General features: G+C 38.1%; 1 protein-coding gene across 1 annotated transcript; it reads left to right on the plus strand.

Moving 5' to 3' along the window:
• alg12 (ALG12 alpha-1,6-mannosyltransferase) lies at nt 1–25102 on the plus strand. Its single transcript, XM_060843175.1, has 10 exons — nt 1–120; nt 759–971; nt 1064–1196; nt 7923–8096; nt 9043–9237; nt 9338–9441; nt 12170–12393; nt 14111–14280; nt 17428–17503; nt 24639–25102. Exons 1-10 carry the CDS (start codon nt 73–75, stop codon nt 24886–24888), a joined length of 1587 nt encoding a protein of 528 aa, XP_060699158.1. The 5' UTR covers nt 1–72; the 3' UTR covers nt 24889–25102.
• The last annotated feature ends 2699 nt before the right edge of the window (nt 25103–27801 follow it).

Here is a 27801-nt window from a genome sequence, read left to right on the forward strand (position 1 = left end):
GCAAACACGTGGAGCTCCTGTGGCAACTGAGCGGCGGGTTCAACACACCAGGCTGTTTGCAGAGAGGAGCGAATGCAAATAAACAACAGGCCCGACAGATTTCAGCATGAGCACAGATTTGTGAGTCAGTACTGGCAGGTGGATACTCAGTGCACCAATGAAGATTGACAGAAAATTATACAAAATTGAAGGGTACCCATAACAACACATCTGCATGTTTGCAAAGCAAAATGTATCCGTCAATGCAAACAAGCAAATGTGTGTAGAAGTGCAGACCGACGCAACAAAAACTATCAACACAATAAGAATCAGACCATCTTAAGGCTGATAATGCAGCAAAATGACCGTAGGTGGATTGAAAAAGGCCCGAATTTAACGTAGATCACCAACAAAATGTCGGGCTCAATCTGAGCCAATGTAGATTGTGGGTTGTTACATCCTGTGTAGGTCTCCTTTGAACTGGATGTTGTTTCCCGTTATTCAGGGGGAGGAGGATCAGCTAATTCATTTTCCCTTATTTTCTTGTACAGCGTTTTGCTTGAACCGCATTTCCTCCTCAGGTAGAAACGTGGGATAGCCCGACACTGAAAGGCTCTGCGATAATTAACACAGACCAGATGCAATTAAATATCTGCTGACTGTAGGCGGTCTCGGGCAGCCATAGCAATTGAATAGTCATTTGATTATACTGTGTTCGTGGGACTGGAGCTCAATTTGGGCTTGCATTGCTGCTTGATCTCTTTGACTGCCGTTTGCAGATAGCGAGGGTTCTGCCTCATCGCATTCCAATTCTGCTTGGAAGCAACATGGCTGAGAGAAGCCGGGATATGCACAGGGAAGGATTGCTGCTGGTGCTCCTCGTTCTGCTCGCTTCCCTCCATCTGCTAATATGTCCCTTCACGAAAGTGGAAGAAAGTTTCAACCTGCAAGCGGCGCACGACCTGTTATACCATGGTCTGCAACTGGACAAGGTACTGACTCCTGGGAGCTCAAAGATTTCACACTAACTCCTCCACGCTGCTTTCCATTTCCATTTCTTACTGAGGCGCTTCTTTTTTTGTAGTACGATCATCATGAGTTCCCTGGTGTTGTTCCAAGGACCTTTGTGGGACCACTGTTCCTTTCATTGCTGTCTGCGCCAGCTGCTGCAATTCTGTCAGCTCTACATGTGTCCAAGTTTTACTCGCAACTTGTAGGTATGTCGAACCCATTTTTAAGTTAAATTTCACTGCAGTCAGTCTTTGCAATTGGTTTCGAAATTGAGAGAAATGTTGAGTGATTAAAACACGTACTTCAACATGCTGCAATTTGGACATTTTGCATTAAACTTGAAGAGATTTTGTAGAACCTTTTACATAGCCTTTGCTTTTGTTACGACTGAGAATATATATGTATTTAGAGTCATACAACAGGGAAACAGCCTTTGATCCAACTCACCCATGCCATCCAAGGTTCCCAAGTGAAAATAGTCCCATTTGCCTGCATTTGGCCCATATCTCTCAATATTTTCCTATTCATATACCTGTCCAAAAGTCTTTTAAATGTTGTAACTATATGTGCACTCACCACTTTCCTCCAGCAGTTCACTCCACATAAGAACCACCCTCTGTGGCAAGTAGAACTGTAGATGATTTTCCAAAAGTAGCCTCATCAATGTCCTGTACAATGGCAATATAACATTCTAACTCTATTCCTTTGAAGGTATTATACCCAGTTTTAGTTCCTGTATATATCATGTGAGATCTGCTTATGTAAATAACCTCACTCAAATTTGATTGAGACTATGTGTATTATACATAGTGTTATTTTAAACAATACCTAAAATTTCTCTGCAATCGTCTCAATGAAAATACTCAGTAAATATTCCAATTTAATATTTAAATCTGTAAATCATTACAATTAATTAATATCTTGACACTATGATCTTCTATTTCTAAATATAAATTGTACTTCACTAAGGCGTCCGAAAAGGTTCCCCATGGGAGACTGGTTAGCAAGGTTAGATCTTATGGAATACAGGAAAACTAGCCATTTGGATATGGAACTGGCTCAAAGGTAGAAGACAGAGGGTGGTGGTGGAGGGATGTTTTTTAGACTGCAGGCCTATGACCAGTGGAGTGCCACAGAGATCGGCGCAGAGTCCACTACGTTTCATCATTTATATAAATGATTTGGATATGAATAGACGAGGTATAGTTAGTAAGTTTGCAGATGACATCAAAGTTGAAGGTTTAGTAGCCAGCAAAGAAGGTTACGTCAGATTACAACAGGATAAATGCGAGGTGCTGCATTTTGGGAAAGCAAATCTTAGTAGGACTTATAAAAGTGGTAAGGTCCTAGGGACTGCTGTTGAACAAAGAGACCTTTTAGAGTGCAGGTTCTTAGCTCCTTGAAAGTGGAGTCGCAGATAGATAGGATGCTTTCCTTTATTGATCAGAGTCTTGAGTACAGGAACTTGGAGGTCATGTTGTGGCTGTACAGGACATTGATTTTAGATTTAGATTACTTACAGTATGGAAATAGGCTGTTTGGCCCAACAAGTCCACACTGACCCGCCGATGCGCAACACCCAGACCCATTCCCCTACATTTACCCCTGCCCCTAACACTATGGGCAATTTAACATGGTCAATTCAACTAACCTGCACAATTTTGGACTGTGGGAGGAAACTGGAGTACCCGGAGGAAACCCACGCAGACACAGGGAGAACGTGCAAACTCCACACAGTCAGTTGCCTGAGGCGGGAAATGAACCCAGGTCTCTGGCGCTGTGAGGCAACAGTGTTAACCACTGTGCCACCGTGCCGCTCACACGGTTAGGCCACTTTTGGAATATCACATGCAATTCTGGTCTCCTTTCTATTGGAAGGTTGTTGTGAAACTTGAAAGGGCTCAGAGAAGATTTACAAGGATGTTGCTAGGGTTGGAGGATTTGAGTTATAGGGACAGATTGAATAGGATGGGGCAGTTTTCCCTGGACCATTGGAGGCTGAGGGGTGACCTTTATAGAGATTTATAAAATAATGAGAGGCATGGATAGGGTGGATAAAGAAGATCTTTTCCCTGGGGTGGGGGAATCCAGAACTTGATGGCATCGGTTTAGAATGAGAGAGGAAAGATATAAAAGAGACTTAAGGGGCAACCTTTTCATGCAGAGGGTGATGCATGTGTGGAATGGACTACCAGAGGCTTGTATAATTGCAACATTTAAGAGGCATTTGGATGGGTATATGAATAGGAAGGGTTTGGAGGGCCGGGTGCTGGCAGGTGGGACTAGATTGAGTTGGGATACCTGGTCGGCATGGACAAGCTGGACCGAAGGGTCTATTTCCATGCTGTACATCTCTATGATCCGTAGTCACTATTGATTCAGTTTATAGCAAACCTTTCAAGGTCTGATTCTGAGTGTGATCCAAAAAACTCTTTATTTTGATGTAAATAAAAACAGAAAGTACTGTCTCGGACTGCTGAAGAATATATGAACGGACAACCACAGAGTACAAATAGGCCACTCAATCCTGCTCTGCCATTCAATAAGATCATGACTGATCTGATTACTTCATATTCCTGTCTACCCTGATATCCATACATCCACTTGTTTATCACAAATCTAATCTACCTCTGCCTTAAAAATATTCAGTGTCTGCTTCCACCACTTTTGAGGGAACAGTTACATGTACTCGCAATCCTCTGTGTGAAAAGGTTCCTCTTCATCTTTCTCTTAAATACACCGTCCCTCATTTGTAAATGGTGACCCCTACTTCTGGAATCTCCTTCAAGAGGAAACATCTTGTCCAAATATATCCTGTGCAGATGCTCAGGATCTTATCTGCTTCAGTTGTCACCACTTACTCTGCTAAACTCCAGTGGAGACATGGAGAAAGTGAGGGCTGCAGATGCTGGAGATCAAAGTCGAAAAGTCTGGCACTGGAAAAGCACAGGAGGTCAGGCAGCATCTGACAAGTAGAGAGTAGAAGTTTCAGGCATAAGCCCTTTATTCCTGATGAAGGACTTATGCTCAAAACATTGACGCTCCTGCACCTGTTGTGTTATTAGCAAATTTTGCAACCATTCCTTTGATTCAAGTCTTTTTTAATAATTGTAAAAATTGAGGGCCCAGCACTGACTCTTGGAGCACGCCATTCTTGGTAATCTAAAAATGAGATATTCTTGCCTTTCTGTGTTTCCTGTTAGCTTGCTAATCTCTTATGCTTATGAAAATGTTACCCCACACCATAAGCTCTTATGTTATCTTATGATCTTTTTGATGTGCACCTTATCAAATGTTACCTGGAAATCCCAAGTACAGTACATCCACAAGTTCTCTTTATATTACAGCACAAGTAACTTCAAAGAATACCAGTGAGTTGGTTAAGCATGATTTCCTTTTCATTAAACCATGTACTTCTGCTCAATTACTTTGAATTCTTCTAAGTGCCCTGCAATAATGTTTTCTCATTATAACTTGTAACATAATACATATGACAGTGATTAAGCTAACTGGCTTGTCGGTCCTACTTTCTGTCTCCCTTGTTAAGTGAAGGAGTTACATTTATTATTTTCCAATCTCATGAATCTTAATTTTCACACTGGTCACTTCTTTTAAGACTTTAGGATGAAATCCATTATGACCTGTGGAATTTTCAACCAGCTGCTCCAAAATTTGGACTCTACAATTTTCCTGATTATAATTTTCTTGAGTACCTCCTGCTCTTCCATTTTTTGATTAAACTCAAAACTCTGTCTCCACAGGCGCTATCAGACATACTGAGTTTTCTTTTAAGCACAATCTGTTTCAGTTTTAGACCTATTTTAAGGCAGAAAGGTGGCTCAGTGGCTAGCACTGCCTCCTCACAGTGCCAGGGTCCTAGTTTCAATTCCAGCCTTGGGCGACTATCTGAATAGAGTTTGCACGTTCTCCCCATATCTGTGTGGGTTTTCTCCTGGTGCTCCGGTTTCCTCCCATAATTTAAACATGAGGTGTATTGGCCATGCAAAATTGCTCGTAGTGTTCAGGAATGTTAGGCGCATTAGTCGTGTAAGTGTAGAATAATGGGGAATGGGTTTGGGTAGGGTACTCCTTGGAGGGTCAGTGTGGACTTGTTGTGCCAAAGGGCCTGTTTTTGCCCTGTAGGGATTCTGTGATTCTGTGACCTCCAGCACTTCAGTTTAAAAGAGACTCATGTATGCAATAAAGAATCCCTACAGTGTGGACGCAAACTATTTGGCCCATCAAGTCAGTACTGACCAAGCAGATTCACCTCCCTACCTTATCCTTGCATTTCCCGTGGCCAGTCCACCTAACCTGCATATCTTGGACTATGGGAGGAAACTGGAGAATCCAGAAGAAATCCACGCAGACTTGGAGTGAATGTGTAAACTCCGTAAAGACAATCGTCCGAGACTAGAATTGAACCCAGTTCCCTGATGCTATGAGGCAGCAGTGCTAACCACTGAGTCACCGTGTCATCGGTATATATAGTTTGTTGGCTCTGCAGAATGCCTTGGTCATATTGCTGTCTGTGGTAGCTTATTGTGCATGAATTGACTTATGTTTCCAACATTACAACACTTCAATGCAGGGGTCAAAGTAATTTTTCATTGTTAAGGACTATTTTTACATTCTCACTTCCTGTTTTCTGAGACATCACAGTACTTAAATGGTTACAAAAAAACAGGCATAACTAACAATGTTTTCTTTCGTCATAACTACCACACCAGAACTGAAATTGCTGGGGGACTCAGCAGATCTGGCAGCATCTGTGGGAAGAAAACAGAGTTAACGTTTTGAGTCTGGTGACTCATTGCACTCAAAACAGTAACTCTGCTTTCTGCCCACAGATCTGCTGAGTCTCTCCAGCACTGTCTGTTTGTTTTTGTTTCAGATCTCCAACATCCACTGTTCTTTCATTATATAACTAACACACTTCTACACACAAAAAGTTTAAGTATGCCTTCCGCAGATGGAGGACGTCATAGCTGTTGCAGTTCAATCACACATGTACGAAAATGGAACATTTTAACCAGGCTGGTTCAACCATATTTATGTCATCTAGGATCTCAGTCTCAGTGTCCATTGCAGTCAGCTCCGCTACTTTATTTCCCCAAGTGTATTTCCTGAAGTTACACAGCCCTAAACTAAATCTTTCACATTTATTTGCAGGGAGTTCAATGCCTCATGTTTTGAAATGTTCTTGTATTGTAGTTAAGTATTCTGATGTTAAGAGGTTTAAAGCTGTTACCTCTTCTCTGCAGGCTTTCTCTTGTCTGTTTCTCCCACCACCCTTGCAATCTCCATACCCACCCAACATTTCTTCTTCCATCCTTCCTGCCGTCGTCCTCTATCTCCTCCTAAATCTTGTGGCTTCCTTCTCTCCACTCTCACCTCATGCACATTCCTTCTGTGCTCCCCCCAAAACTCCTGCTCTCCTAACCACACCTTTTCCCCCATGATATCTATTGAAGCTTCTTTCTTCACCCAAGATCCCTCTTGCAGTTTCCTTTCCTACCCCACCCATCACCTCTGACTTAGAAGTCTCTTTCATCCTCCTCAAAACCTCCTGTAACATCCTCCTCATCCTCATCCTCATCCTCTCACTTCTGTCCGTCTGCCTCAGGCTGACATTCCAACTGGGACCAGCAAGCAGAATCCTTTGATCCAATAAAAGTCTGCGCCAGCAAAAGGTGTCACCTCACCCTGCCAACTCCCAGCTGCAGCTTTTGGACCTTCAGATCCTCCTCTCTTCCCGCAGTTGACTCCACATACTGGCCAAAGATGGCTTTACTCTAGATCCTAGGCTGGTGACCCCTCAATGTCTTAACAGTAATAATATTATTGAATATTAGTGACTTCCCTAACTGCCCACTGCTCCTCCAGTTACAGACCGTTTCCCTCCGAGGTTTAGCACAGGAGAAAAATCAATCTATGACTGGCAGAACAGTTTCTCACAATTTCAATCCTTTTCATGATGGGGTGACTTTCTCATTGGTTGATCGTGTGAGTGAATTTTCCCAGGAAATTTGGGGACTTTCGATAGTATCTCTACCAACTACCCTCACGTATTTTGGGCATTTCTTCAAAAGTTACCTTTTTGGTTATAGAGTGGCAGCGGTCATGATGCTGTAGTTATATTTAAATAAATCTATTCAAAAATATGACATATCTCGGGGCAGGTGGAACTTGAACCACACGATCCTTCTGAAAGGTGCTGGATGACTGCGAGTGTTTCTTTCTTTCTGAATTACATTAACACGTTTTTGACTGTTACATGTATGAGATCTGAACTCTTCAAACTTTAATTTTTGTTAGAAAGTTTTACAAATATCATTTCAGCTTATTTGTTACTTTTCGGTTTTAGTCTTTCGGTCTTAATCAAACCCCTCTTTTGTTTTTCTCTTTCTGTACCTGATTTGACATTGAATTCACCCATGCTAATTTACATTCCTGTTTCAGCTATTTGCTGTTAAATTCGCAATCTTTCAATCTGATTGCTGAAAGAAATAAACAGTTGCTTGCTGTGCTCATTCAAGCCCAGATGCACTGTTTTCTTTGATGTGACGTTATCAACTTGTATTTTCAATAACTTAGTGCATGTAAAATCTTAGATTCCACTTGTGTTTTTAATTTAATAATGGCAGATGTGTTCCATACCGTGCTGCAGTAAGTCATGGATGATGATCACCCATCTATTAACAGCTATAACTGGAAGCCATTGAGTACCAGAGAATTGAAGATGCACAGTTGTTGTGACTTCTGATTGTTTACCAACTAGAAGCACTCATCAATCTGTAACTGGACTATGCAATAAATACTCCTGTTAGTTTATTCTTATCACTTTCTATTCTTCCAGAGATGGAAGACCTACTAATGAAAAGAATATGTGATTGGGTCTTGTTCAGCTTCCATAGTTTTCTTTTCAACAGTTCGAGGATGCCTGGGACTCTGTGTGATTTTTGCGCTCTGGAAGCTTCAGAAAGAAGTTAGAAAACAATTTGGCTCAACAGTAGCTTCTCTTTACTGTTGGATCTCAGCAACCCAGTTTCATCTCCTCTTCTATTGTTCAAGAACTCTCCCAAATACAATTGCATTTCCTTTTGGTGAGTGCAGCTCTGAAATTCCTTTTGGTTATTCTTCGATGGATAATAAGGTAGTTAGTAAACTGGTTTGCCACTGCAATAAAATTTAAAGCTTCTACAGTTTACTAATAAGGTTTGTAAGGTCTATGAGAAAAATGATTCTGAAATGTGCATGTACATAATTGTTTCATTATTTAGTAAGATTTTTAATTAATGTTATAAAAGTTCTGTCAAAAACAATGTAGTGATGAAATTAATTATACCAAAATAGTTGAATGCATGAATTGAAATGTTTTGTATCATGTGATTCAAATACATCTACAAAAGGTTTAGCAGAAGTGTAAGGGTGAGGGACCAGGCAGTGATATTGAATGCTTATGCCAGAGCAGATTCCATCTTTGGTCTACACCCACAATACAGTATTACATGGAGTTAGATGTTTAATTAAAAATAAACATGTTTAATGGATTGAAGTTCAATATGTTGTCAGAAAAAGAATAACTTACATTTACATGGCATCTTTCACAACCTCAGAACTTTGCAAAGCACTTCATAGATAAATAATTTTTAAGTGTAGTAACTGGGAGAACATATTTAAATGGAGTCATGGACTCATTCATGTTCATAAGAGCCTTAGTTTTAATGTTTCATTTGAAAGTCAGAACCTCTAACATCATAGAACCTGCACCAAAATGTCAGCCTAGATTGACTCTTCTAATGCTAAAGTGGGATATGAGCCCACAGGTGAAGAGAGTGATACAAATGAACCAAGACTGACTGCTGAAGATAGGCAGAATATGTAAGAATGGAATTGTGTTGGACAAAAATCAAATTGGAAACTTACCTCAAATATTCATATGCAAAAACTTATGTCTGGGGAAAATTTTTGAAATGAAACTTTTTTATTGTTGTATTACTTTTATGGGACAAATCAGGTTGAAAACTGAATATTTTATCTGTGTTGCAGTCATCTTGGCCTTCACTGCCTGGATGCAGCAGAACTATGGCACCTTTATTTGGTTTTCAGCCTTATCCATCATTGTGTTCCGATCTGAGCTTTGCATATTCCTGGGCCTCATGTTGCTGCTATCAATAGTGAATCACCGTATTTCTATTTTCAAAAGTCTGTGTCATGCCGTACCAGCTGGTTTGGTGTGGTTGGGTAAGTAACTTCCTGTTTGTTTCTTGACAACAACTTAAATTTAAATGCATATACACAACCAAATAAACATATCCAGTGACATCCAGTGTGTTGATTACAGGTCTGACTGTGTGTGTGGATTCTATATTTTGGAGACGCCTCCTATGGCCTGAGGGAGAGGTACTTTGGTACAATACAGTCTTGAATAAGAGCTCCAACTGGGGATTATCCTTTACGTGGTTTTTCAAATCATTTATAGAAGAACTCAAAAACATTCTGAAAAGAAAAGATATTTGTTTTAATTGTGTTTGACTTCACTGAGAACATATTGGGATATGCTGATTGACATACTTCTACATAATTAGTGATTACTGTGACAATACTAAACAAACTTTACAATTATTTATCTATTAATGTGGGACTCATTACACAGTGGGCAAAACAAAGTGCAAGGATAACACCATAATGACAATATTCCAGCAAAGGAAAAAAATCAGAATGAATGAGAGTGATTCCAAAAGTAAAACCCGGAAGCATAGTGATTATGCTGTTGGGCTAATGACCTGGAGATATGAGTTCAAATCCCATTATGGTTGAACAGAAAGTTCAGTTAATTGAATAAATCTAGAATGAAGTGACCTTGAAATTAGCAGATTATAATTCAGTTCTGGATGATTGATTACTGTTCACAAATTAAGCTTTGCTTATTGTTCTATACCAGAATGCCAGGTATTGAAAGATGGGATTGGCACCTTATCTTTAGAAACTTTTGTTTAAGAGGTACATATTAACAACATAGAACATAGAAGGATACAGCGCAGTACAGGCCCTTCGGCCCTCGATGTTGCGCCGACCGAATCCTACCTAACCTATACTAGCCCAATAACTTCCAAATGCCTATCCAATGCCCGCTTAAATGACCATAAAGAAGGAGAGTTCACCACTGATACGGGCAGGGCATTCCATGAACTCACAACCCGCTGTGTGAAGAATCTACCCCTAACATCTGTAAACTTCCACTTCCAAACACACTTCCAAACCCCACAGCTTCAATTTGCTGTTATATTTTGGAGCATAACCGAATCTCCAGTTAATGCTTACTAACTAAATCCTAGAAATACTCAAATACTACACAATTAACTAACCTGGCTTCCAGGTAACTCCAAACCAATATCAATATAGTTTATTCTTACCTTTCAGTTATTTCAGACTGCTGAAAAGACAAGATAAGAATAAAACGAGATGGATAACTCACTATCACAGCAGTGTGGCAATATCAGTAAGAGCTTGTGTGAATACCAGCTTAATTATTACTTGTAGATGTTCATTTTCTCCTTATGAGGTATAAAAGAAAACTGTTATCAGGCCCATGCTTGAAATTTTAATGTTCACTAGTAAATAGAAAGCTATGCAGGTAATATTATTTTCCTACCACCGTATACAAGCACTTCATTAAAAGTAATGAGGACAGGAATTTTACCCATATTCTGACGAGATGTTTATGAAGTTTCTCACATTTTAATATTCTTCTATAACCTGGAAATTTTCTAATTGCATGCACTTGGCATAGTGTCAATTATCAAAAACAAATTTTAGGAATTGAACATTTAGAGTTTGTGATTTATACTGACTTTGTTGAATGATACAGAAACGTTTGAGCTATAAATGGAGGATTCCTGACCTATGTTTCTAACAAGTGAGGTATTGTGCCAGGAACACATTATTATACATTTTATCCCAAAATCTTTATCAGTGTACTAATTGTTGGGTTCTATGATATTCAGAGAAATGTAAACTATTCGACAAACATCCATTCTGAATTGCTTTGAAATTTATCTTTTCATTTAAAACTTTCATTTTAATTGTGATGCAGATGGAACTAGTTCAAATGATCAGTTAATCACAGTCTGTGGGTTGGTTGGATTAGATTGGGAAAAATGTAAAAGCAATGACAGCAGATGCTGGAAACCAGATATCTGGATTAGTGGTGCTGGAAGAGCACAGCATTTCAGGCAGCATCCAAAGTGCAGCGAAATCGACATTTCGGGCAAAAGCCCTTCATCAGGAAAAGATTAGTGTTAAAAGCAAATATAGTTTCTCTCTTAGAAATTAGTATAGAACAAATCAGAGAAAGCACAGTTACCTTGGTGTAATAGTGACACTTTCATACCAGGAGTATTTGGTTTGTAATTTAAAGGTTTTTTTTTGAAGTTGTGAAAGTCTAAGCTGTCAATTTTGTAAGAATCCGTTGATGAAGACATTACAATCCATAGAAAGGAACTTCAAAGTATCGGTTAAATCAAACTTAAAAAGCTGATAAATCGTTGATTACTCGGGGTTTGAGCCTCTGTAAGGATAGTTTAAAAAGTGCAGACTCATTGATAGTTAATACATGAAAAGTACCATGGGTGATTTGGTGGTGTGAAAAATGCTGTTAAATTGTCTGTCATAACACTTCCAGATGGAAGGAATAAAAAAGTGATAAAATGGTAGTATTCCTACCTTTGAACTAGGAAGTCTGGGTTCACCTGCTGCAAAAATGTGCACTTGTGTCTTTGCATAGGTTGATTAGGAAATATGAAAGTATATAATTATTTTGTGTCTAGGAATTTAGTTTAAATCCAGTTTAGACTGGTGTTACAAAGATCTGGCTAGAAACATCCATGAAATAATTCTACTTATTAATGGAAGAAAATGTTTTAAAAACAGAGATGAGGGAGATTTTTTACAGTATCAAATCCATAATGTCTCTGATCTGCGAGTATTGGAACCAACTCTCGAAGAAATTTAAGGATTCAATTTTAATTCTGTGTTTGACATTCCCTCACTACTTTTTGTTCAATTGATTGTTTTGCCTGCAATGCCACATGCTGGTAGAGTAAATTTTTTTTTAAATATATTGACTTAACAAATTCCAATCTTTTGGCATTTCCTTAACTGAGCATCTATTCAGACATTACCATTTTTCTGGTATTTTTACTCAGTGCTGCCCCGTGCTCTTGGTTGCAGCATATTGTTTCTGCCTCTTGGCGCTAGGGACCAGAGGAGTTGGAGGTTTCTGTTCCCCACAGTTGGTTTCATCTTCTTATATTCATTCCTACCTCACAAGGAGCTGCGCTTCATAATCTACACTTTTCCTGTTTTGAATGTAATTGCAGCAATAGGATGTTCGCACATGTAAGTATTAAATGGCATTAAACTTAAAAGATCAATTTTTTGTGTAACTCAAATCATTTTATAGATGATGTTGAAGATTTATTCTACATTAAAATTGGTCTTGTTGTACTAGTATCTTTTTATTAGAATTGGTTTAGCATGTTTCAACATGGGCTTAAAGGTAAATGGATCTGTAGTACTGAATAAGTGTGCAAACTCATTCTTATCGTTATTTCTCCTCTAAGTATATTCTCCCTGTCAAAGAAGCAGATATGTGTCCATGTAATCCAATTGGAATGGACTGTGAGATCTCCAAAAAAAAGAATTGTAAGGATCTCACTTGGGAATATGTATCTTATTCTGAGTCAGATTGGTGTTGTATTATTTACATTTTTGTATAACATTACTTTCAGTTTGACAGAGTTCTGATTTTTTCTAGATTATAGAAAGGAATGAGACATAAATTTTCTGAACCTAATTGATTATTAAAAACTTACTCTTAGCAGAATAATTGCTTGCATTATGCATGTGAAAAACTGGAAGTATACCATTAATACCTAGAATATTAATGCAAAAGCATGGATTTTGAAGCACATTGTGACAAGGATGGTTTCTGGGATGGAATGTATGGGATACAGCATTTAATTCTCTGGTGATGATGATCACTGTTAGCCCTAGGATGTGCAGTCTGGCTTCAGCTTTTCATGTATAACAGCTTGGATGAAACTATAGAAAGTTGTACATCTGTTTCTAGAGGATTCCCAATTTACTTTTCTAACAGGTGATGTTCTGTGTCAGGAAAGGATAATTGTCATGACACATGACACGTCAAAAGATCATGTTTGCATGGGTGGGCATAGAAAGTTGCAAAATGCAAGACTAAGTGTGTGAGAAAAATTGTAGAAGATACGACTTTGATGTGGGGAAATAAAAGGTTTGGATTTGAGAAAAAAAGACAGAATAGAGTATTTTATGAATGATTACAGAGTCAGGGTTGTGGGGAAGCAAATGACCATGCATATGAATCAGTAAAAGCCAGTGCGCAAGCACAAAATTAATCAAAAAATCTAAATGTAATGTGGACCTTTCCCTTGTACTGGGTAATCAGCGATGCCAAGATACTTCAACTTTGCAGAGCATTGGTGTTGTTTTGTCGAGGATAAATTTTCAATTTTGATCGCCAAATCTTAAGAAATATAAAGTAGTCTTGGATGGTATATGTTGCAGATTAAATAGAATTATACCAGACCTTAAAAGGTTAAATCATAAGTGCGGATCAATAAATTTGGCTTTTATCCCCTTAATTTTAGAAAGTTGACAGGTGATCCTATCCTGGCATTCAAAATGAATAAATTTGATAAGATAGATGCGAAGGAATAATTGGTGCTGTTAGGGAAATGCAAAACAAAATAGCATAAACTTAAAATTAGAGTTAGGCCTTTGAGGGTGAAGTCAGAATTACGCTTACACACAAGATTGAAGAAAGTTGGCATGTGCTGTCCCAAATATCTGTGCATTTTAGAAATTTTCAAGACTGAAGTGGATTGAGTTCCCCTAAATCAAATTATCGAAGGGTATGGAACAAAGGTGGGTAGTTGATGTTTTGAGATACAATTGATCTTAATCTAATCGAAGATTGGACCAGACTTAAGGGCCTGAATAGCTTATTGTGCTTATGTGCCTAAATGTAATGAATGGTACAAGCACATTACTAATTATGTTTTTTTTTGTTGCACAGAATGATCAATTACTACAAATCCTTACTATATAAGTTAGGATCTGTTATTGTGATTGCACATCTACTTGGAAATGCTTGCTACACTGGGATGTTACTATATGTATCCCACCACAACTACCCAGGTGGAGTTGCCATGCAAAAACTACACAAGGCTGTGCCTGCAACAACAGGTCTGTTATTCTGCTATTATAACAAATCCTGATGTAAGGATAACCCTTGTAAGTAGATTCAAGAAATGTAAAGTGACTGTAGATTATCTTTACAACTGCATATATGTGTTTAGATTTTCAGTACATCCCCAGGTGACCATAGCATATGAACATGTGGTAAGCTTCAATTCATTACATCAGTTACATGATTGGTGGACACTGAAGGATATTGAATATCACAGTAATATAAAAATTAATTCTGCAGGAAATGATTTTTGATTAGGATAGGGTGACCATTCAGCATTTGTGGTGTCTTCCTTTTGGGAAATGTATGACATTAGAAACCTTTGCAAAACCAGATGTAGATATGCCACAATGCAAGTTTGACTGTGGTAAGGTTAATATTACAGTTTTAATTCCTACAAATGTAGATTACGTTCTTTACATGCCTGTCACATTTATTTAGTCATACACCTGAACTTTGAATATTACATGATTCAGTCTGCCAAAGGTGAAATTGTACAATTCAGGTCTTACCTTCAAAACATTATGCAACCTTGACTCAGAACTATAAACTTAGGAATATTTAAGCATTGTGAAAGAAAGAAAGAAAGAAAGAATTTGGTGGAAATGTTACAATAGTATATGAATTAGAACTAAAATTAAGTGCTTATTTTAAAATAAAACTAGGAAAGGGAGGGAGAATGAGGAGGTAAATGAAGAAGGGACAACAAATTGCATTTTTATTGAAATGCTTTTATTGTAGTTATATCAAGTTAATTTTGCAACAATATTACATAACTATAGTAATCTTGCTAATTCTATGGCACAACAGTAAAAATTAGCTAGCACAGAACTTTTGAACTCCTTGCCAGTCAAAAAACTGTCATATATTGTCTAAGAATTGCTGTAACAAAAGTCTGTAATTACCTCTTCAAAAAGTATTTCTAGCTAAGTTTGCAGATGATACAAAGATAGATAGATGAACATGTTGCATTCAGGAGGTGGAGACTCTGCAGATGGATTTGGACAGTTTAGGAGAGTGGGCAAAGAACTGGCAGATGGAGTACAATATGGGAAAGTGTGAGGTCATGCATTTTGGTCGGAAGAATAGAGGCATGGACTATTTTCTAAATGGAGAGAAAAATTCGGAAGTCTGAGATGCAAAGAGACTTGGGAGTTCTAGTCCAGGATTCTCTCAAGGTAAACTTGCAGATTGAGTCAGTAGTTAGCAAGGCAGGTGCAATGGTGGCACTTACTTTGAGAGAACTCAAATATAAAAGCAGGGCTTTTATGGCTCTAAAAGGGTCTGGTCAGACCACATTTGGAGACTTGTGCGCAGTTTTGGGCCCCATATCTCAAGAAGGCTGTACTGGCCCTGGAACGTGTTCAGAGGAAGTTCATGAGAATGGTCCCAGGAATGAAAAGCTTAATATGTGAGGAATGTTTGAGGGTTCTGTGATTATACTCAATGGAGTTTAAAAGGATGGGGGTGGGATTCTAATTGAAACATACAGAATATTGAATGGCCTGAACAGAGGAGATGTTTCCATTGGTAGAAGATACTAGGACCCAAGGGCATAGCCTTAGAGTAAAGGAAATACCTTTTAGAATAAAGATAAGGAGAAACTTCTTCAGCCAGAGAGTGGTAAATCTATGGAATTCATTGCCACAGTAGGTTGTGGAGGCCATGTCATTGGGTATATTTAGGACTGAGATAGATAAGATCTTGAGTATAAGGGGATCAAGGGTTGTGGGGAAAATTGGGGAGAATGGGGTTGATAAACTTGTTAGCCATGACTGAATGAATGGCAGAGCAGACTTAATGGGCTAAATGGCCTAATTTCTGCTCCTACTTTTTCGGGTCTATTTCCATGCTTGCTACTGACAAGAATTGGAGCATGGCAGACTCGGCAAAGTAAGTTCTAGATGACTTGTATGTGCATACTCCATATCGTTTGATTTGTGCTGGAGGATGAGCAACAACATATACTATATCCTCAATTAAATCAATCAAGACACAAATACAATGCAGATATAATAAAACTAATAATTTGCATTTATTGGAAAGCTGAATCACTGAATGGAGTTGCACAAATTTGGGTATCTAATACATCAGCATCTGCTAGAAACCTCAATGTTTATTGTAATGGCTGATCAGCTTCTAATTTTGCTCATGAGAGTGAAACACAGTAGAATCTGAAGAATTTAAAAGCAATAATTTTCTGGAATTGGCTATTATATCACTGGGAATTTGTCATTACATTTAGTTGCAGAAATTAATTTTAGCTTTAGTTTAATTTTGTATATGATATTTAGCAATGTTTTTGTTTAGTTAAAACCTTATATTTTATTTACATTTTCTTATTTATTGTTTAGCATTAGTGGTTGCTACTCTTTTGTTTGCATGCATACATGAGCTAGTATTCGAGCTAATTTCCTTTGGATTCCAAATATTTCATGGGGAGTTTACTGACAATTGATTTGTTGTTGTCTTATGACACCATCATTATGAGGCTGGCTAGAATCCAGAATAGTTAGATGTAATTTTCCTTCTTTTCTTTGGCTGAGAGAGTAAGAAATACATCAGGTGCTTGTTATGGTAAGTAATTTATAGTCTTAGTAAAATATCAACTGTATGAATTGCAGATTGAAAATTTGCAAGGCTCCAAGGAACATCTTCAGTTGAATGTATGTAAGAAGTCTTATTTGATCAATACTAATTGCAGTTACCATTTCATGATCTATGATGGTGTAATCATTAACTTTACTTTTTGAATAGTTGAAGTTTCATAATTCAAAATTCATTCAAACCATGCTGACAACTTTAGTTATGAATTTTACATGCAGTTATATTCATGATCTCTAAAACTACAGATGCCTGGACAGACACCGGCATTCATTTTTCAAATATTATTCCATAATTTAACTGCAGCCACTCCACCACCACACAGAACTCAAAAATGAAACTAAGTCCTTCTTTTCTTAACACACATGATATAGGAACACAAATCAAAGCATATCTGATTCTGTCAGGGTTAGAATCTAAGTTTCCAAAAGAAAAGTCATCAAGCTTCACAATGCTTAATAAGAGTTATGAAATCACTTTCAGATGAATATGTTAGACGATTTTCTTAGTTTCACTGTCAACTACATTGTTTCTTCTAGATGTTTCAGTGCACATTGATGTTGCTTCTGCACAAACTGGTGTTACCCGATTCCTTGAACTCAATCCAAATTGGTGGTAAGTTAGTCCCTAATGAATATTCAATGTTTTTCATATTAACTGTAAATTCTACTGAAAAGAGGCTTTTTCTTGCTTCAAAGAATCTCATTCGAGCTAAATTTATTGTCCCCTCCATTCTTTAGTTGTTTGGTTCCTCTGCATTTCATTCCATTTCTTTCTGAATTCTGTTTTGTCAGTTTTCTTTATCTTTAATGAAGTATTATTAACAATTATCAATGACTGTAAAAATATCTAACACTGATTCTTATACCATAATCAGTAAACATTTGAGTACTGCAAATAAAACCATACTTTTCAATAGGAAATTTAAGTTTCAAATTGTGCATGGCAGCTGGCATCAGTTTCCGTAATTTTGTGTTCTGCTAGAAATGCTTTAATCAGAGAGCTTATATAGGAATAAGAGTGGGAGTTTCAGACCCTCAAACCTGTTTCACAATTTAGTTCAATCACAGCTGATTTAAATCTTTCTTTCAAATGAATTCCATAATTAGATTTTTTTTTCTTTAATTCCTATGATATTAAAAAAATCAGTCTCTTTTGAGATTTTCATGAATGTTGCCACAGCTTTTTAGGACATAGTTATAGATTTCCACAACTGTATAAAGAAGTTACATTCCTATTACCACTCTGGTCAAGCTAGAGTTGCAAGGATATCTCCCCTTGTCTGGACGTACCCAACAAAAAATTTGTATACTCTCAACAAGTATTACTTGTTAACTATGCACATGTGAATGTACACATATCAAGTGAAGGAAGGCTAGCATCTGTTTGTGATGCTTTCCACACTCCTTTAGCTAGGCCTGTATGTGCATACACAACATGTGCCTAGTCAAGTCAACAACTAAACATACTCGAACATTAACAATTTCTTATGTAAGTGGTAATCTTTGAAATTGCCAAAGAAACTTAGAGAATCCTAAGAGGGGGAAAAAGAATGACACTGACAAGAAAAGTGACTGTGAAGTGGGAAATTAAAAGCATAATCATTCCTACAAATACTGGAAATTGTTTTGACATTTATCGCTAAATATAGAGATTCAATGATCATGGGGAATTTATTTAAAATCTAGTGATAGAGAAGCCGTTAGCTCTCTGTTGATAATTGCTCATAAAAACACTATTAAGTTAGTTTGGGATTAAGATCAGATCAAAAGGAAGAGAATAAACTGAAATACTTTAGTTAAGAGAGAGAGAGAGATGTTTGTCATTGAGACTACACTAAGATACAGTAAGTTATGTCAATGAAAGTATGGGTTACAAAGATATGTGCCAATGGAGATTGGTGTGGAGAAGTCTGAGGTCAACCACCTGAACTTAAGCAAAATAAATGGAAATATTTATTAATGTAGAGAAGTCTATGATTTGTAGAGGAGTAAAGGGATTTATATGGGTTCTCATTTGCATAGCTCAAGAAAAGCATTCTATTTTGGTACAAAAAGTAACCAAAATAGAATGTTAGCTATTTATATCAAAGGGATTGGAATGCAGGAGGGGAGTTATGCTTAAGTGGTACAGAAAACACTTTTTTAGAGAACAAAAACAGTGCTACTTTCTGAGTCTGTAGATTGCAAAGGAGCAAAGATAGTCTTTAACAGAGTGATATGCTCTTCCTGTGTGGGAGTTTATCAGGAGTTTCCATGTTACTGATGATTATGTCTGCAGGAAGTGTCTTTGGTTGTTAATCCTACCAGATCACGTGGAGTGGCAATTAGAGGCAATTTACAGGAACTAGGGGGTGTGATGGATGGCAGTTATCAGAAGGGAGAAAAGCCGCAGATACAGTCAGGTAGATAGGTTAACTTCACGAAAGATAGGAGGGGTAGGCAGGTAGTGCAGGAGTCTTCTGTGGCTATCCACATTTAAGTAATCTCTTTTGGAAAATATAGGAGGTGATAGACTCTCCAGGAATGTGGCACAAACAGCCAAGTTTCTGGTATCGAAACTAGCTTTAATATAATGAGGGGTACGTCGGATTGCAAGCAATCGATTGTGATAGGGGACTCTCTACTCAGAGGCACAGAGACGTTTGTGCAGCCAGCAGCAAAAAATCAGAATGGTGTGTTGCCTCCCTGCTGCCAGGTTCAAGGATATCTCAAAGGGTGCAGAATGTTCTCAAAGGAGAGGGGGACCAGCAGGAGGTAATTGTACACATTGGAGCTAACGACATAGGAAGGGAAAAGATTGAGATTCTTAAGGGAAAATATAGCAAGTTAGGCAGGAATTTAAAAAGGAGGTCCTTAAGGATCGTAATATCTGGATTACCCCTAGTAATTGGGCCCAGGAACATAGTGAGGAAAGAGATCTATCTGAGACAGGTACAGTTGGGAAAGGAAGCGAGTCAAACAGAAGGGGCAGGCAGGAACAAGCAGAGAACAAAATAGGACTAATAAATTAAACTGCTTTGATTTCAATGCAAGATGCCTAACAGGGGTGGCAGATGAACCCAGGGCATGGTTAGGAATATGGGACGGCAATATCATGGCAATTACAGAAATGTGACTCGGGGATGGATAGGACTGATAGCTTGATTTTCCAGAATACAAATGCTATAGGAAGGGCGGTGGGGGTGTGCAATAGAGGAGGGAGAATGGCGTTTTTGATAAGGGATAGCATTTCTGCTTAGGCAGAATATTCCTGGGAATACATCCAGGGAAGTTATTTGGGTGGAACTGAGAAATAAGAAAGGGATGATCACGTTATTAGGATTGTATTATAGACTCCCTAATAGTTAGCGGGAAATTGAGAAACAAATTTGTACGGAGATTTCAGATTTCAGGAGATTCAGAATAATAGGGTGGTTATGGTAAGGGGTTTTAACTTTCCAAATATAGACTGGGACTGCCATAGTATTAAGAGTTTAGATGGAGAGGAATTTGTGAAGTGTGTACAAGAAAATTTTCTGGTTCAGTATGTGGATGTATCTACTAGAGAACGTGCAAAACTTGACCTAATCTTGGAAAATAAGGCAGGGCAGGTGACTGAGGAATCAGTGGGGGAGCACTTTCGGGCCAGCGACCATAATTCTCTTAATTTTAAAACAGTTATGGAAAGGGATAGACCAGATCTAACAGCTGAAGTTCTAAATTGGAGAAAAGCTAATTTTGACTGAATTAGGCAAGAACTTTCAAAAGCTGATTGGGGGCAGATGTTCGCAGGTAAAGGAACGGCTGGAAAATGGGAAATCTTCAGAAATGAGATAACTAGAGTCCAGAGACAGTATATTCCTATTAGAGTGAAAGGAAAGGCTGGTAGGTATAGGGAATGCTGGATGACTAGAAAATTTAAGATTTTGTTTAAGAAAAAGAAGGAAGCACATGTCAGGTACAGACAGCAGAGATCTAGTAAATCCTTAGAGTATAAAGTATATACTTAAGAGGGAAAACAGGAGGGCAAAAAGGGGACATGAGATACTTTTGCCACATAGGGTTAAAGAGAATCCAAAGGGTTTTTATAAATACATTAAGAACAAAAGGGTAAATAGGGAGAGAATATAGCCCCTCGAAGATCAACAAGACAGTCTATGTGTGGAGTGGCAGAAGATGGGAGAGATACCAAATGAGTATTTTGCATCAGTATTTACAGTGGAGAAGGACATGGAAGATATGGAATGTGGGGAAATAGATGGTGACATCTTGAAAAATGTCCATATTACAGAGGAGGTGGTGCTGGTTGCCTTGAAATACATAAAATTGAATAAATTCCCAGGACCTGATGAAGTGTACCCTAAGCCCCTGTGGGAAGCTAGGGAAGTAATTGCTGTGCCCCATGCTGAGATATTTCTATCATTGATAGGCACAGGTGAGGTGCCGGAACACTGGAGTTTGGCTAACATCGTGCCACTACTTAAGAAAGGTGGTAAGGAAAAACCAGAGAACTATAGACCTATCAGCCTGATGTAGGTGGTGGGCAAGTTGTTGGAGGGAATCCTTAGTACAGGATGTACATGTATTTGGAAGGCAAGGACTGATTAGGGATAGTCAGTATGGCTTTGTGTGTGAGAAATCATGTCTCACGAACATGAGTGAGTTTTTTTTTAAGAAGTAACAAAGTGGATTGATGAGGGCAGAGCGGTAGACATGATTTATTTGGACTTCAGTAAGGTATTCAACAAGACTGGTTAGCAAGGTTAGATCTCATGGAATGCATGGAAATCTAGCCATTTGGACAGAAAGCTGGCTTGAAGATAGAAGACAGAGGGTGGTGTGGAGGGTTGCTTTTCAGACTGGAGGCCTGTGACCAGTGGAGTGCCATAAGGATCGGTGCTGGGTCCACTACTTTTTGTCATTTATATAAAAGACTTGGATGTGAACTTAGGAGGTATAGTTAGCAAGTTTGCAGATGACACCAAAATTGAACAGTGAAGCAGGTTACCTCAGAGTACAATGGGACCCTGATCAGATGGGCCAACAGGCTGAGGAGTGGCAGATGGAGTTTACGTTTTCAGAAATGCGAGGTGCTGCATTTTGTAAAAGCAAATCAGAGCAGGACTTACACACTTAATGGTAAGGTCCTGGGGAATGTCGCTGAACAAAGAGACCTTGGAGTGCAGGTTCATTGTTTCTTGAAAGTAGAGTCACAGGTAGATATGATACTGAAGGCAGCATTTGTAAGGTCAGAGCATTGAGTATAGGAGTTGGGAGGTCATTTCATGACTGTACAGGACAATGGTTTGGCCACTTTTTTGGAATATTGCTTGCAATTCTTGTCTCTTTCCTATCTGAAGGATGACATGAAACTTGAAAGGGTTCAGAAAAGATTTACAAGGATGTTGGCAGGGTTGGAGGACTTGAGCTGTAGAGAGATACTGAATAGCGGCGTGGTTTGCCCTGGAGTGTCGGATGCTGAGAGGTGACGTTATAGAAGTTTATAAAATCATGAGGGGCATGAATAGTATGAATAGTCAAGGTCTTTTCCTTGGGGTGGGGCAGTCCAGAACTAGAGGACATAGGGTTAGAGTGAGAGGGGAAAGATATAAAAGGGACCAAAGGGCAACTTTTTCACACAGAGGGTGATGTGTGCCAAATGCTGGCAAATGGGACTAGATTAGAATAGGATATCTGGTTGGCATGGACAAGTTGGACCAAAGGGTTTGTTTCTATGCTGTTCATCTCTATTACTCTAAACTTGGTTAGAATATTATTAGGTATCACTTTTCAGGCAAGAGTTATGTGCTTGGATGGAGTACAGCACCAAATTACCAGAATGATACTAGATATGAAAGAATTAAATTATGAAGAGAGGCTGTAAGAAAACTTGGTTTTTATTATTTCCTATTCCTAGATTATATCTCCCCGAGATTCTAAATTTGAAGAAATAGAAGAAAGGGTACAAAGGAATAATTTTCAGCTGCAGGATGAATAAAAACAAACTGACATCCTTAAAATTAGAGCTAAGTAATTGCATGAAGTGGGAAATTGCATTTCTTTCACACACAATAAAGGAAAAGGTTAAATAATTCTTCCTTTTTTTAATAACATAATAGAAGCAGAATTCAAAACTTTACAAGGGTAATAGATTAATTTTGAAAGGAAATATGTGAATAAAGGGACTGTGATCTGGCATAAGTGAAGGAGGTAAAGTAGGCTCCATTTCTGCTTGAACATTCTATGAGCAACTTTTCACCTTTTGGAAGTCATGGAGATGTACAGCACAGAAACAGACCCTTTGGTCCAACTCATCAATGCCAACCAGGTATCCTAACCTAATCTAGTCCTATTTACTCATATCCCTGTAAACCCTTCCTTTTCATATACCCATCCAGATGCCTTTTACCACCCTCTGCATGAAAACTTTGCTCCTTAGATCTCTTTTATATCTTTCCCATCTCACCCTCAACCTATGCCCCCTAGTTCTGGACTGCCCCACCCCAGGGAAAATACTTTGTCTGTTTATCCTATCTATTCCCCTCATGATTTTATAAACTATCCAAAGGGCTAGTTCTCCTTGTATTCCATGAGATCTAATCTTGCTAACCAGTCTGTCATGGGGAACCTTGTCAAATACCTTACTGAAGCCATATAGATCATGTCCACCACTCTGCCCTCTTCAAAAAGCTCAATCGAGTTTGTGAGGCATGATTTCCCATGCACAAAGCAATGCTGATTATCTCCAATCAGTCCTTGCTTTTCCAAAAATGTATAAATCCTGTCTCTCAGGATTCCTTGCAACAACTTGTCCACCACTAATATCAGACTCACCGGACTATAGTTCCTTGACTTTTCCTTACCACCTTCCTTAAATAGTGGCACCACATTAGCCAACCTCCAGTTTTCAGCACCTCCCCTGTGACTATTGTTGATACAAATATCTCAGCAAGGGGCCTAGCAATCATTTCCCAAGCTTTCCACATAGGTGGAAAGACATGGTGGCTCAGTGGTTAGCAATTCTGCCTCACAGCACCAGGGTCCCAGGTTCGATTCCAGCCTCGAGTAACTGTGTGGAGTTTGCACATTCTCCCCGTGTCTACGTGGGTTTCCTCCGGGTGCTCCGGTTTCCTCCTACAATCCAAAGATGTGTAGATCAGGTAAATTGGCCATGCTAAATTGCCCACTAGTGGTTAGTGTTAGGAGGGAAATGGTTCTGGGTGGGATACTGTTCGGAGGGCTGGTGTGGACTGGTTGGGGCGAAGGACCTGTGTCCACACTGTAAGGAATCTAATCTAATCTATTAGGGTACACATGATCAGGTCCTGGGGATTTATCCACTTGTATCCGTTTCCAATAAACTGTTAGTTGTAGAATGGCCACCTGATGTTCATTCCATCCAATTTTGAAGATAATAGAAAGGGAAAATTGAGTGACTGTACATCTGGATGATCCATAACTATCTATTTACCACACACATTCTGAATCACAAAACTCTAGTGTAAGTTGTAAACGGTATGATATTTACAAATCAAAGTACCTCTGATTAACAAAATTTGTGATATTTGAGCTTATGTAAGAATACTGTGACAGCCACTTTTATAAATAGGGTATAACTGACTTTGTAAGGCAGAGAAAAGTTGTCTACAAATGAAAAATTGTAAATTTGTGTTTTTCAGCATTAAGGAAATTCAAGAAATGTGGCTCAAATGTGTTTTAGTATGAAAAGATTTATCACTTTCATTTTTCCCCCCCCTTTTGATATACAGGTATGATAAGAGGGAAGATCTTAAGCCAGGAAATGTTGGAAGTTTTGCACATACTCATTACATAATGGAAATGAACCCAATATATATATCACAGTACAGAAACACTCACAGGATAATGTTTAATATTTCTGGTTTTAGTGGGATTGGATTTAACTTATCTCAACTACCTCTACTTTATGTTAAAACTGAGACAAAATTAGTTATATTAGAAAAAATATACACATATCACGAGAGTATGAGAAAAGGATGAAAATTACCCAGCCTTTCTAACATTCTTTATTAAGATTTACAGACAATGTGCTGCTGGTTTTCATTTATTCAAGAATCTGTCTGCTTTGAGTGTTTTGAATTTGCTGTGCTGAGTGGATGCTTATGAAATAAAACAAAATTGACAAGAGTTTGCTGTTTAACTTATGTCAAGTTAGAAAACATGTCATCTAATTTGTTCAAGTTAGAAAACATGTCATCTAATATACTTCTGTTTTTACTTAATTTCTAGTGTCTAGTTTCCCCTCTTTATTTTAAGATCCGCCTCATATCTTCCTTAGTTTTACATTTAAACAATGTGATAAGAAACCTGCTTCTATGTTTACCAGTCCATATTTTTCCATCTATTGAATGGGTAGAAATTAGAAGCTGATAGGTAAAGGAATGGAATTTTAATTTGTCTAAATGTCAGCATTTACTACACAGCATAACTTCATGATAGTTACTCATTGGCTGTGATTAGGCGATTTTTGGAATATTGTGTGCAATTCTGGTCTGCCTTCGATAGGAACAACGTTGTGAAACTTGAAAAGGTTCATAAAAGATTTACAAGGATATTACCAGGATTTGAGCTATAGGGAGAAGCTGAATAGGCTTGGACTGTTTTCCCTGGATTGTCAGAGGCAGAGGGGTGACCTTTATAGAGGTTTAATTAAGTCATTAGGGGCATGGATAGGGTAAATGGACAAGATCTTTTCCCTGGGTTCAGGGAGTCCAGAATTGGAGGGCATAGGATTAGGCTGAGAGCAGAGAGATTTAAAAGGGACCTAAAGGTCAACTTCTCCATTGCAAAGGATGGTACTGAATGGAATGAGCTGCCAGAGGAAGTGAGAGAAGCTGGTACAATTACAACATTTAAAAGGCATCTGGATGGGTACATCAAGGAAGGGTTTAGAAGGATATGGGCCAAGTGCTGGCAAATGCGACTAGATTAATTTAGGGTATCTGGTTGGCATAGACAAGTTGGATCAAAAGGTCTGCTTCTGTGATGTATGTCTCTATGATGCTATGACTAAATAGTTTTGCATATAATAGTATGATTTGTTTACAATCAAGTGAAGGGTGTTGGATCATTTAACACAATAAAAATGTTCAGTATAGCTATCCGAAGTAATAGAAATTTTTTTAAGTAGTTTGAGTCCTTTAGAACTAAATAAATTGGACCAACTTGATCCTTTCATCTATTCTCAAAGGTTGTTAAATCTTAGACTGAAACCAGAAGATAGTGAAGCATAGATTCAGGTTGCAAAATCTGGTCTCAGTTTCTGACAGCTTATTCCTATTTGAAGTGAAAAAATCCATATTCATTGTATTCTTCTGTCTTTGAATTTTGAAAGACTGGAGTTTGAAAAAGCCTTATTTCGGTCCTGGGTGAATTCTAAATCAAAATATTGTTATCCTTAGTAACTTGATATATGGGAACATATGCAACTCTAAAGCCACCATCAAATGCATCAAAGACATGCATGAATAAATGTAATTTTTTTTTCTTTAAAGACAACTTGGCTTATTAGAATGTACAGTTCATAATTCTGATCTTGATGACCATTAATTTATGGCTCTATTCATGTCCATGCTACTATCTACTGCAGTTAACTTTACAATATTCTTAGTATTATAAAGGTTTAGTACTTATTATTTGTCTAACTCTGAGACAGGATGATTTCTTTCACAGGAACAAAAGCATGTTACTTTGACAATCTACATGTGTAATCATTTTTGTCTCTGAACCACTGAAATTGAAATCAGTCACTGTTGATTCATTATATCTCAAAACCATGGAAAATAGTATTGAGGATCCAATTTTTAAAAGGCTTTTCTACTGATTTTTTTTTATTGTTGTGAATCAGACTTGGTCTATTTTCAAGAAAACTAAATCTCCTGGAGAGAACAGGTTATAATCCACTGTGCATTTGTCATTGCATCCATGAAAATTCATATTTTTTCTTTCATAAATATACTTTGTGGAATTGATTTATAATGCTATTTATTTTAAATAGGCTTTCAATTGAATTTCCTTTTGAAAGATTGTTATTTACATTTGGATTGTATCTAGTGTAACAAGATTATTAAAATTGACTTATTTGTTCAATTGTAGCAATTAACTCATCGATCCTAATTGATGAATTCCATAACTCATTAGTTCTGTAACTTCCTCTGAAGCTGCTTTAATACCCTTACCTCTGATTGAGCAGAGCGGGGAGGTAAGATCATTCAGTTCATCATTCTTAAGTGATCACAATATCATCAACTCCCCTATGCTAATACAAAACAAATATTTGAATAAGTTATCAAATGCTTAGTGAAAAATGTGAGATTAGACAGTTTGATAGTTGAGGAAGCAGATACTGAGTGTGAATTCTAAGAAGCTTCAGGCAGGTCCAATAATGGTGGGGTGAGTACCTAAGTGGTCAGAGTTGAGGGGGGAAAGGTTAGGGAGGGAGGAAGACATGATGAGATACAAATAAGTGGATAAGAATTCTATATCTATTGGGGTGTTGGAAGACAATGCAGGCTAATAAGGGTAAATACATTAGTAAATTTGGATAACCTGAAGTTCACAAAGGGTATGGCATCAGTCAACTGATGAATCATCAGGCGATTGTGGGAACCAGTAATTCAGTCCAAAAGACAAAGCTAAAGCATGAATCACTTTACTGTTGCAAGATCAAAATCCTTGAACTCCCTTCCTAGCAGCAATGGATGGACCTGCACAATATAGGCTGCGGTAGTTAAAGAAAGTGGCATGCCACCATATTCAAAGACAAGTGATAAACAGGACTGAAGGATTTCAGAAAGAAATTAGAGGGAGAGACTTTAGGGCGAGGAAGATGGGGATAGAAGAAAGATTTGATTTTGTGGAAGAGGAAGTAGGAGAACCAACTGAATAGACAGT

This window comes from Hemiscyllium ocellatum, chromosome 23 (assembly GCF_020745735.1).
Source record: "Hemiscyllium ocellatum isolate sHemOce1 chromosome 23, sHemOce1.pat.X.cur, whole genome shotgun sequence".
Lineage (NCBI taxonomy): Eukaryota > Metazoa > Chordata > Chondrichthyes > Orectolobiformes > Hemiscylliidae > Hemiscyllium > Hemiscyllium ocellatum.

Coding starts and splice junctions, on each gene's coding strand:
- alg12 (XM_060843175.1), top strand. CDS start 73: ATGCAAATAAACAACAGGCCCGACAGATTTCAGCATGAGCACAGATTT. Junction 9,238..9,337: donor AGCTGGTTTGGTGTGGTTGG/GTAAGTAACTTC, acceptor TGTTGATTACAG/GTCTGACTGTGTGTGTGGAT. Junction 9,442..12,169: donor ATAAGAGCTCCAACTGGGGA/TTATCCTTTACG, acceptor GCATCTATTCAG/ACATTACCATTTTTCTGGTA.